Genomic DNA, 11,280 nt, shown 5'->3' with positions numbered 1-11,280 from the left:
GCCTTTCGGGTTCCAGTGATTCACCTGTCTCAGCCTCCCATGTAGCTAGGACTACAGGCACCCACCAACTCACCTAGCTAATTTTTGTATTTTTAGTAGAGATGGGGTTTCTCCATGTTGGCCAGGCTGGTCTCAAACTCCTGACCTCAAGTGATCCACCCACCTCGCCCTCCCAAAGTGCTGGGATTACAAGCATGAACCACTGTAACCAGCCATGTTCTGCACATCAAAACACTTTCACTGAATGTAGATGCCATTACATTCTATTATGTTACAAAGCAAAAGGGAGCTTCACAAACATTGTTCTATTATGTATCAACTGAAAAAAAAAAACATATATTCCAGAAAAAGGTTTTGAAGACACATGGGAGTGGAATGTGCCTGCATTAAGAGCAGAGCTTTTACAGGACCACCTGTCTGCAGCCAGCTCCCAAGCACCACTGAAAACAGCTGCTACACTTAGAACGACAAGATAGTCTTGTTAATGATTTCTCTGGACTCTCGAATGTCATCCTCCTTGACTACTAGCAGAGGCGAAACCTCATGATGTCATCATGGATTGGCTTGGCCAGAAGTCCACAATCTCGAAGTCGTAGACATACCTTCCAAGCATCACAACCTTTGTTGTCTTGAATAACAATTGCATTTAAAATTCTTTTCCTCCTGGGCACAGTAGCTCATGCCTGTAATCCCAACATTTTGGTAGGCTGAGGCAGGTGCATTACCTGAGGTCAGGAGTTCAAGACCAGCTTGGCCAACATGGCGAAACCCCGTCTCTACTAAAAATACAAAAATTAGCTGGGCATAGGGGCACATGCCTGTAATCCCAGCTACTCAGGAGGCTGAGGCAGGAGAATCGCTTGAACCCAGGAGGCAGAGGCTGCAGTGAGCCAAGATCGCACCATTGCACTCCAGCCTGGGTAACCAGAGTGAACCTCTGACTCAAAAAAATAACTAAATGAATAAATAAAGCAATCATTTTCCTCTTACGGCAGTTACAGCATCAGAAGGTAGCTTCATGGGTTCATTTCTCAAGATAATATCCATTTTTTTCTGCATTTTCAGCACAGTTTTCTTCTTCTAAAACCTCAAGGGCTGCAATGGCCACTCAGCAGCCTAGTGTATTGCCACCATATGTGTAACCATGTTCCCCTGGTTTAATGGTCAGTATTATGCCATTGTCCCACAGCACCGCAGTCACAGAGTATCAACCCCTAGAAAGGGCCTTCCAAGGAGGACTATATCAGGTCTGACATTTTCATGATCAATAGCCAGCCATCTACCATTTTTGGCCAGTCCTATCTGTATTTCATCAGCAATGAACAGTACCAAGCTGGGAACATGAGATGGGACAAGGGTAAGTAAAAATACCACAAAGCTTATTGTTCTTAAAGAGTTTCAACTGGTCTTTCTTTCTTCTTTCTTTCTTTCCTTCTTTCTTTCCTTTTTTCTTTCTCTCTCTCCCTTTCTTTCTTTCTTTCTTTCTTTCTTTCTTTCTTTCTTTCTTTCTTTCTTTCTTTCTTTCTTTCTTTCTTTCTTTCTTCCATTTATTTATTTATTTGACAATCTTGCTCTGTCGCCCAAGCTGGAGTGCAGTGGTATGATGTCAGCTCTATGCAACCTCTGCTTCCCGGGTTCAAATCATTGAGTGAGCCCAGGAGGTCAAGACCAGCCTGGGAAATATAGCAAAAGGCAAGGTGGTGCATGCCTGTAGTCCCAAAGCCAAGGCGGGAGTATTGCTTGAGCCCAGGAGGTCAAGACCAACTTGTCAACATAGCAAAACCATCTCTACTAAAAAACAAAAATAAAAATATTAGTGGGGGCGGAGTGGTGCATGCCCGTACTCCTGAGATCAAGGTGGGAGGATTGGCCAATGTGCTGGGATTACAGGCATGAACCACCACTCCTGGCGGATTGTTACATCTTGAAATGCCCCACATTCTAAGTGTTGGTGGGCTCTTTTAGTCTCAGAAATTCTAGCTCTCTTCATTCTAATAATTTACAAATCACCCAGTAATAGCCTCTAAATCCATTCATAGTAGTCATGCTCAATTCTCTTCAACAGAACAGAACCCCCCATCCGTCTGCCTGATCAGATCCATCACCAGAGAGACCATGTTATCTCTGGGACTCACTTCCCTTCCTTTATTTATTGAGTGGCAGGGTCAGAACGCCCCCACTCAATACAATTGCACAGTCACATCCCTGCCTCCACAACAAGGGTCTGCACAGCTTTCAGGGTAAGCCTAGCTCTAGGGAAACTACTAACAAGAGTAGCCAACCTCCTCCTAAAGGCTCAAGGCTGCTTCGCCCATAGGAAACCTGTTATCCCCAATCAATACTTCTCCCAGAGACCCCTGGTTCCCTGTTTTCATCTGACTTCTCCCCTTACTCACGGACAGATAAACCCCGGATGGAGAAATGCAGCACCTGATTCCAGGTGACTGAATGTGACCGGCCTTTACAGATTTCTCCCTACACAGGACCAAAGGTCCTGCAGCTGGAAAGACTCAGGCAGTTTCTCTTGCAGGTCAGACTGGTCCCGGTGCCATGAACAGAGATGAAGACTGTGCAAAGAGAGCTAGGGATGATGCTCAAACACCAGAGAAGATACAAAAGGTGACCTGGAGGGGGCAGAGTAGTGACCCAGGGGACAGTGTGGGGTGACCAGGTTTCTGAGGAGGGGTGAACAGAGATACTGGAGACAAGGAGCAGGGTCTCAGGGAGATCTGGAGCCTTTGGAGCCCCCTACCCTCACTCTGTCATCACCTAGCATCCTGGAGACAAGTCTGTGACCTTGCACTTCATTTGGTGACTCTCAGTCCATTCTGGAAGGTGGGAACAGAGCTAGCCAGCAGTATTAAAGCCCTACTGTGTGGCAGGAAAGAAGCTAGGGTGGGTCCCCGATGTTGTCTCAGTTAGCCATGGCATCAACCAGGACGGATTATCATCTCCACTTCCCAGATCCAGCACACAGGAAGCGGCTCCAGCTGAATGGCAGACATGCCTAGCTGAGTCACTGCCAGAATTCCTTTTTTTTTTTTTTCTAGGCCTTTGATGATATTGCCAAATACTTCCCTAAGAAAGAGTGGGAAAAGATGAAAACCTCAGAGAAAATCATCTATGTGTATATGAAGAGAAAGTATGAGGCCATGACTAAACTAGGTAACAGAAAGTTCTAGGTACGACAAGTCTGGGGACACATGAGCATCCCTTTTTCTGCTTTGGCTACTTCTTAGGCTGCAGAAAGTACCCCACATTTTCCTTTTGTGCAGGGAAAAATCGCAAGGCAGCTTCTGGGTGTTTTGCTCTTTTGTATCCTGTCAGGGCTGAGGGCAGGGGCTGGCCACAGTGGAGCTCGTACCTAGATCCTGCATGTTTCTCTCCCATAGACGTCTGTTCTGATGAGCCCAACTGTCTCTGTGGCATCCCGGCACCCCCCACTGCTCCCCACCCCCACCGTCCTTCTCTCAGTTTGTCTCTCTCTTTTTTTTTTTTTTTTTTTGAGTCAGAGTCTCAGTCTGTCACCTAGCCTAGAGTGCAGTAGTGCAATCATAGCTCACTGCAGCCTTGAATTCCTGGCCTCAAGTAATCCTCCCACCTCAGCTTCCCAAAGTGCTGGTACTATAGACGTGAGCCACCATTCCAGGCCTAAGCTTCTCTCTTAAGCAGTAAACACTTTGCTTCTTTCTACATTTCAAGGTCACCCTCCCACCTTTCATGCGTAATAAACGGGCCACAGACTTCCAGGGGAATGATTCTGATAATGACTGTAACCGTGGGAATCAGGGTGAGTAGATGGGAAGGGGCTGGAAAGGCTCTCCTCAAGCCCAGCAGCTTTTCAGCTCAGCTACCTGGGAAAGATCCTCAGGCGTTTGTTCCCTTATACACATCAGGGCTGAGTGAAAAAAAAAAATGCATACAGAAAGTTCACTACAGAGGCTATTCATATAAAATTTTAAAACATGCAAAATAAGAATATATATTTTTTGGAAAATAAGTAAATGGTAAATGTATAGAAACATGAATGTGAATAAAAAGTCATCAAGTTAAGGTGACTGGCTGTAAGTGGAGGAGGGAGGGCAGCGATTGGTGAGTGCTGCACAGATAGCTACAGCCGTGACTTCTTGATAGTGTGTTTTGTTTGTTTTTGTTTTCGAGATGGAGTTTAGCTCTTGTCGCCCAGGTTGGAGTGCAATAAGGCAATCTCAGCTCACTCCAACTTTCACCTGCTGGGTTCAAGTGATTCTCCTGCCTCAGCCTCCCAAGTAGCTGGAGTTATAGGTATGCGCCCCCACACCCAGCTGATTTTTTAATTTTTGATAGAGATGGGGTTTCACCATGTTGGCCAGGCTGGTCTCAAACTTCCTGACCTCAGGTGATCCACCCACCTCAGCCTCTTAAAGTGCTGGGATTACAAGTGTGAGCTACCACACCCAGCCTGTTTGTAGTATTTCTAATATTCTGAATAAATAAATCAGACCTAACATAGCTGTGTAGTAATGTTGAGACCCGACTGAACTCAATATTATTCCCTATACTTTTCTGTGTGTTTGAAATATTTCTTTTTTAAAGGATGTATTGTTCTTCTAAGCACTGTTAATGAATCAAAGGATAGTTAAGAAAGTGTTACAAGTGAAAAAAAAAAAGAAAGAAACTATTAAAACTATAGATCCGCCAAAAACTTCCAGAGTTTGTCTCATTAACAGCATGTAGGTATTGGATAAGTATCTTAGGAGTGAGGGTGATGACCCATTAGGTAATAAAGATCGCTGTTTTTCTGTATGTTGTCAAAACCAAATAGTCTTCTCATTCCCAACCAACCCCGATTCTCCGTGATGAGCTTGGAAGAGAGTTTGAAAGAGTGATCCCTCATCCAACACACAGAGAGCTTTCCCACTTCTCAGAGAGCAGAGATAACATAGGGTGAAAAAAAGACAGGTTACTGGGTAGAGAGCTTTGTACATTTCAGGAATATAAAGAGGACGTATGTGTTTACTGGCCCTTCTGCTCTGGCAACACAATTATAAGACAAGGTCAGAATATCCAAACCGTCTCCAATAGACCTATTACTCCCCAACTAAACAGGCCAGGTTCTACAATCTCCCACCATCACTATAAGAGATCTGAAAATCCAGTGCTTGAGTATCTGCCAAGTTTTTGACATTAAAGGAGTGTCTTTATACTGAAAATATTTCAGAGCCACTGGAATAAATCATCCATGGTTCATCACACATTTAACAGCTTAATTCACATACCATAAGATTCACCCATTTCAAGTGTACAATGATTTTCAGTTATTGTACATCTTGAGTGGATAGAGTTCAGATTCCCAACCAATCAACTTAATTATTTGTGCAAAAGTAGAAGATATGTAATGATATAAGTTGAGACTGTGATGGGGTTTAACCCCCATTTGATAAACCATGAGATAGAAAAGTCTGAATTGATGCCACAGACAAATGCACCAACCATGACTAAACATAATTCAGAAGCAAATCTCAACTCCTTAACAGTGAGTGGACTCATAACCCTCCGCTGCAGAATGCCCTCATGCCACAGAAGTCTCTCTAGAGTTTGGAAATCTTTACCAACAAAGAAAAATTCTGATGTATTATCTTTCAGTTGAATGTCCTCAGATGACTTCCGGCACGCTCCAGGGAATCTTCCCGAAGGTGAGTATCTCTCAAATCTAAAGGACCAGAGAACCTTTGTCCCTTCATGGATGTGAACACTGGTAAGAGTGGGAGAATATAAAAAATGCCCTCATTGCCTCCTTCTCCCCATGTCTATCACAGCAACTGATGTAGCATCGACAGCTTGATAATACTAAGAGTTGTGATCCTTAATACTTACTTTTGTTTTCATAGTGATGCCAGACACTATTTTAAGCAGTTCACATGGATTAATTTATTTAATCCTTAAAAAGATCTCTATGACACTGTTTCTATTATTATCTCCAAATAATAATGAGTCACACACTTCGGTTGTCATCCATACAAAAGCCATGTGACTTGGTGCAAATCTTCTAAGTTCTCTGAGCTCCAGATTCCTGGTGCATGCAATAGAAGCAAAGAATCATAGTTCATGTTATAGATCCTAGTTGTCAGCAACATAATAATAAAATGAGGCTATCGGGGTACAGAGATGTTAAAGAATTTCCTGGGGCACAGTGGCAGTGGTAGTTTAATACAGAACTCCAAGCCATTTAAAGCTCATTCACGTTTGCATTTGTTTATGAAGTTCAGATGTTGCTCACTAGGGCTTTACCCCATAGGGCCTGCTGGTGCTTCCATTGAGACACCCACTCTCGCAACAGGAAGGACCAGCTGGCCTTTGCTCTGTAACTGGGGCCACTCACATGGCCTAAGAGTCCCTTTGACTGTTGATCCCTCCCTACTGTGAGCTCCTTGAGGGCTTGTCTGCACCTGGGGCATCTGGGAAGCCCTAGTCCCAGTCCAGGGGATCCCTCGGAGGCCCCTGAATGATTGATCCCACAAGTGCAGATTCAAGTCTGGTTTAGAGGGTAAAGGGATCTGGGAGTTGGGTTGCCAGTGTGGAGACCAAATTCAAAGAAGGATCCAGAAAGCTATTAATTGTTATTATTATTACATTTAAACAGTGTTTACAAGCTCAGAGAGTACTTTCCCTTAGCCTATTTTACATGTATTGTTCACTATTTCATAAGTGAGGGAGCTGAATAAAAAGTAGCTTAAGGACTGGACGCGGTGGCTCACGATTGTAATCCCAGCACTTTAGGAGGCCGAGGCAGACAGATGACGAGGTCAAGTGATCGAGACCATCCTGACCAACATGGTGAAACCTCGTCTCTACTAAAAATACAAAACTTAGCAGGCTGTGGTAGCACCTGCCTCTAGTCCCAGATACTCTGGAGGCTGTGGCAGGCTTAAACATGGGAGCCGGATGTTGCAGGGAGCCGAGATAATGCCACTGCACTCAAGCCTGGTGACAGAGCGAGACTCTGTCTCAAAAAAAAAAAAAAAAAAAAAAAAGGTAGCGTAAGACTGTTGGTCAGTGACGCATCCCAATGCAAGCAGAATTGGTATGGGTACCACCTCACTGAATTCCACATTCAATGTTGGTGCCTCGGTAGGGTGGTATGCCATATCTGGTACTGCTTTCTTTGCTGCCTAGATTAATTTCAGGAAATCATTTCTTTCCCTCTCACTTCCCTTTATTCATCTCCCCACACCATCTTTCTCAGCAGTGTTTTGTTGCCTCTCTATGTTTTTACATTTACTCTCCCAGCAGCTTTCTAAAAGCTTATATGGGATCCCTTGTATTTTATTGAAGCTGTTCCCTGTGTAGACCTTGTGAATTCTTAGAATGCTATTTTTCTCCAAATCTTCTGTATACCAAACTCTCAATCACATGGAGATTTTTGCTGTTTGCAAAATGCCAGTCTTAAAAGAGTGTGAAGATAAGCATTCTAGCCCTGGAAACCCCATTCACTTAGGCTATTCATTTCCCTTCTAATCTCCCAGGTTTTTCCTAATTTAGGCAAGTGTGACTCTCCCAGCATTGTTGAGAACATTGATTAAGGTAATGCATGTGAAGACACTTTGTAAGCTCTAAAGCACTATAGAAATGTCACTGATACTGTTTATCTGTGACCTTCACATTATAAAGATCATGCCCAAGAAGCCAGCAGAGGAAGGAAATGATTGGAAGGGAGTGCCAGAAGCATCTGGCCCACAAAACCATGGGAAACAGCTGTGCCCCCCGGGAAAACCAAATACCTCTGAGAAGATTAACAAGAGATCTGGTAAGAGGAAACAGTTCGGGAACAACCCCTCTGGCTTCCCTGGCTATGTTCAGGTGTGGGGACTGGGTGTGTGGCATGGATCCCAGACAAGCCTGGGTCCAGGCTGGGCTGAGGAGCTCACCCAGCTCCCGATGAGACGTTAGACATGACTTCCAGAGACACAGACTGGAGTTGTCATCCATATAAAAAAACCGTGTGACTTGGGGCAAGTCTTCCAAATTTTCTCAATTCCAGACTCCTAGTCCATAAGATGGAAATAAAGAGTCAGAGTTCATAAATGGTTTGGAGGAGTTAAATTAAATCTAGAAGGCCAGATGACATGAAAGGTGCTCAAGCAATTCTATCTGTGATAACCTGGGATCATATCTTACTCAGCTCAATGCCTGATATGCAGTACATGTGTACTTCAGAGATATTGCAGGTTCAGTTTCAGATCACTGCGATAAAGAGAGTCACACACACATATTTTTTTATTTCGTAGTGCATAAAATCACGTTTTCACTATAGTGTAGTCTACTAAGTGTGCCGTAGCATTATGTCTAAAAATGTACATACCTTAATTTTAAAATAATTCATTGTTAAAAATGCTAACAATCTTCTGAGCCTTCAGTAAGCCACACTCTTTTTGCTGGTGGAGGGAGGGTCTTGCCTCGGTGTTGATGGCTGCTGGCTGATCAAGGTGGTGGTTGCTGAAGGGTGGAGTGGCTGTGGCAGTTTCTTAAAAGAAAACGACAATGAAATTTGCCACATCAATTAGCTCTCCCTTTCATGAAAGATTTCTCTGTAGTATGTGATGCTATTGGACAGCATTTTACCCACAGTAGAACTTCTTCAAAGTTGGAGTCAATCCTCTCTAGCTGTGAAAGTCCTAGATGGCATCTCATCCAATAGAAGGCTAGTTTATCTGTATTGAAAATCTGCTGCTTAGTGGAGCCACCTCCATCAGTGATCTTAGCTAGATCTTCTGGATATCTTGCTTCAGCTTCCGCATCAGGGTTTGCTGCTTCACGTTGCACTTTTATGTTATGGAGACGGCTTCTTTCCTTAAACCTCATGAACCAACCTCTGCTAGCTTCACACCTTTCTTCTGCAGCTTCTTCACCTCTCTCAGCTTTCACGGACTTGAAGAGCATTCTGGTCTTGCTCTGGATTAGACTTTGGCTTAAGGGAATGTTGTGGCTGGTTTCATCTTGTGTCCAGACCACACACACTTTCTCTATGTGAGCAGTAAGGCAGTTTTGCTTTCCTCTTCTTGTGTTCACTGGAGTATTAGTATTATTATTTTCTTCTAGAACTTTTCCTTTGCATTCACGGCTTGGCTGTTTGGTGCAAGAGGCGGAGCTTTCAGCCCGTCTTGGCTTTCCGCATGCCTTCCTCACTCAGGTTAGCCATTTCTAGCTTCTGATTTAAAGTGAGAGACATGCGACTCTTCCTTTCATTTGAACACTTAGTGGCCATTGTAGGGTTGTTCACTGTCCTAATTTCAGTATTGCTGTGTCTCAGGAAATAGGGAGGCCCAAGAAAAGGAAGAGAGGCAGGGAAGAGCTCATCCGTGGAGCAGTCAGAACACACATAACATTCATCTATTAAGTTTGTCATCGTCTATGGGTGCAGTTCTTGTTACCCCCAAAACGATTTCACACAACAGGGTGATTATAGTCAATAATAACTTAATTGTACATTTAAAAAAAAACTAAAAGAGTGTAATTGGATTGTTTGTAACACAAGGATAAATGGTTGAGGGCATGGAGACCCTATTTGCCATGATGTGATTATTACGCATGGCATGCCTGTGTCAAAGCATCTCACGTACCCCATAAGAATATACACCTACTGTGGAACCACAAAATAAAAAACAAAAATTACTTTAAAACACTAAAGAACAACAAAACAAGTGCAGTCATAATATCAAAGCTCACTGATAATAGATCACCATAACAGATATAATAATAATGGAAAAGTGTAAAATTGATGAGAATTTCCAAAAAAAAAAATTGCAGCATATGCGAAGCACTATGAAAATGCGGTGCCATAAAACAAGGTATGACTGCATGCCCTTAAATATGTGCTGAATGAAAGGAAGAATGGGTGAATGTTCCCGTAAGTGAAGATGTTGGGAATCTAAACCTGACAACGGAAGGAGGCAGAAACTAAAATTTTCATTGGCATTTGGCCTGTATTGGTGTGGGTCTAAGCTGTCAGCCTCTGTAAGCCAGCGAATGTGAAAAACTGGATGAAGAAGGCCCATGGGCACTTAGGACTGGGGAGGCATCTCCTTTTTTGGAGAAAACAGAGCCTAACACTCTCCAGCCTACCCAACCCTCATCTTCCAACTCTTCTCCATCATAGGACCCAAAAGGGGGAAACATGCCTGGACCCACAGACTGCGTGAGAGAAAGCAGCTGGTGATTTATGAAGAGATCAGCGACCCTGAGGAAGATGAAGAGTAACTCCATAAGTGAACCTTCGGCTCATCCCCCACATCCCTGCAGATGTGCTATTCTGTTATGGTACTGGTATCCCATCTTGTCACTTGTTCACCAAATCATTCCCTTCTCATAATTTTCTAGGGTACAGCATTGAGGCTGAATGAAGAGATTTCTCATGCTCTTTCTTTTTCTTTTGTTTTGAGAGGGAGTCTTGCTCTGTTGCCTAGGCTGGAGTGTAGTGGCATGATCTGGGCTCACTGCAACCTCCAGCTCCCGGGTTCAAATGATTCTCCTGCCTCAGTCTCCTGAGTAACTGGGATTACAGTTGTGCACCACCACACCAGGCTAATTTTTAGATTTTTAGTAGAGACGGGGTTTCACCTTGTTAGTCAGGCTGTTCTTGAACTACTGAGATTGTGAGCCACCCACCTCTGCCTCCCAAAGTGCTGGGTTTACAGGCATGAGTCACCATGCCCGGGTGATTTCCCATGCTCTTTCTACTCCCTGCACTGTATATCCAGAGATGCTCCCTACCCAGGATGCTGTGGGCTCCCAAACTCCAGGTCAGCCCTGATATGTGGGCCACACCTTCCTCTAGCCTAGGAATTGATAATCCAGGCGAGGAAGTCACTGTGGCATGAGCAGATGGTTCACTTTGAGGAACCGTGGAAGGCTTGTGCTGGTCCTGAGGTAGGGCAGAATCAGAGTGTGCAGGGTCTGCAGGTCAGGAGGAGTTGAGATTGAGTTATTGGGCAGTGGGAACTCACTGTCACTTACTTTCTTTCTCTCTTCTTGCCTCAGTGTCGGTGATATGACGCATGCCCACAATGAGAAGCAGAACGTGGTGACCTTTCACGAACATGGGCATGGCTGTGGACCCCTCGTCATCAGGTGTATAGCAAGTGAAAGCAAGTGTTTACAACAGTGAAAAGTTGAGCATCATTTTTCTTAGTGTGCCAAGAGTTCAATGTTAGCATTTCCATTGTTTTTTCTTGCAGTGTGCCATTCTGTTAGATATTAGCATTTTCATTGACAAGTAAGACATACTTAATGCGTATTTTGGTT

General features: G+C 43.9%; 1 protein-coding gene and 1 pseudogene across 5 annotated transcripts; one reads left to right on the top strand and one right to left on the bottom strand.

Moving 5' to 3' along the window:
- Positions 1-459: 459 nt before the first annotated feature.
- LOC126945756 (ornithine aminotransferase, mitochondrial-like) lies at positions 460-2,117 on the bottom strand (annotated as a pseudogene).
- Positions 2,118-2,550: 433 nt separating this feature from the next.
- LOC126945636 (protein SSX3-like) lies at positions 2,551-10,236 on the top strand. Of its 5 annotated transcripts, none has more exons than XM_050775730.1 (7): positions 2,551-2,619; positions 3,051-3,166; positions 3,696-3,790; positions 5,626-5,675; positions 7,651-7,786; positions 9,290-9,394; positions 10,136-10,236. In XM_050775730.1, exons 1-7 carry the CDS (start codon positions 2,551-2,553, stop codon positions 10,234-10,236), a joined length of 672 nt encoding a protein of 223 aa, XP_050631687.1. The 5 variants fall into 5 exon arrangements, with proteins under 5 accessions (XP_050631687.1, XP_050631685.1, XP_050631686.1 ...); XM_050775728.1 differs by lacking the exon at positions 9,290-9,394 and adding an exon at positions 2,789-2,895 and having other exon boundaries at positions 2,551-2,638; XM_050775729.1 differs by having other exon boundaries at positions 9,290-9,435; positions 10,136-10,214.
- The last annotated feature ends 1,044 nt before the right edge of the window (positions 10,237-11,280 follow it).

The sequence above is a fragment of the Macaca thibetana genome, chromosome X (genome assembly GCF_024542745.1).
Source record: "Macaca thibetana thibetana isolate TM-01 chromosome X, ASM2454274v1, whole genome shotgun sequence".
In the NCBI taxonomy this organism is placed as follows: Eukaryota; Metazoa; Chordata; class Mammalia; order Primates; family Cercopithecidae; genus Macaca; species Macaca thibetana.
The sequence above is the reverse complement of the archived record's forward strand: the minus strand, read 5'-3'. Positions and strand labels throughout refer to the sequence as shown.

What these genes read in the sequence shown, in the direction of transcription:
- LOC126945636 (XM_050775728.1), top strand. Translation starts at nt 2,551, where the DNA reads ATGAACAGAGATGAAGACTGTGCAAAGAGAGCTAGGGATGATGCTCAA. An exon ending in GTGGCAGGAAAGAAGCTAGG is followed by an intron (nt 2,896 to 3,050) that starts GTGGGTCCCCGA and finishes TTTTTTTTCTAG; the next exon opens with GCCTTTGATGATATTGCCAA. An exon ending in GAAGATTAACAAGAGATCTG is followed by an intron (nt 7,787 to 10,135) that starts GTAAGAGGAAAC and finishes TCTCCATCATAG; the next exon opens with GACCCAAAAGGGGGAAACAT.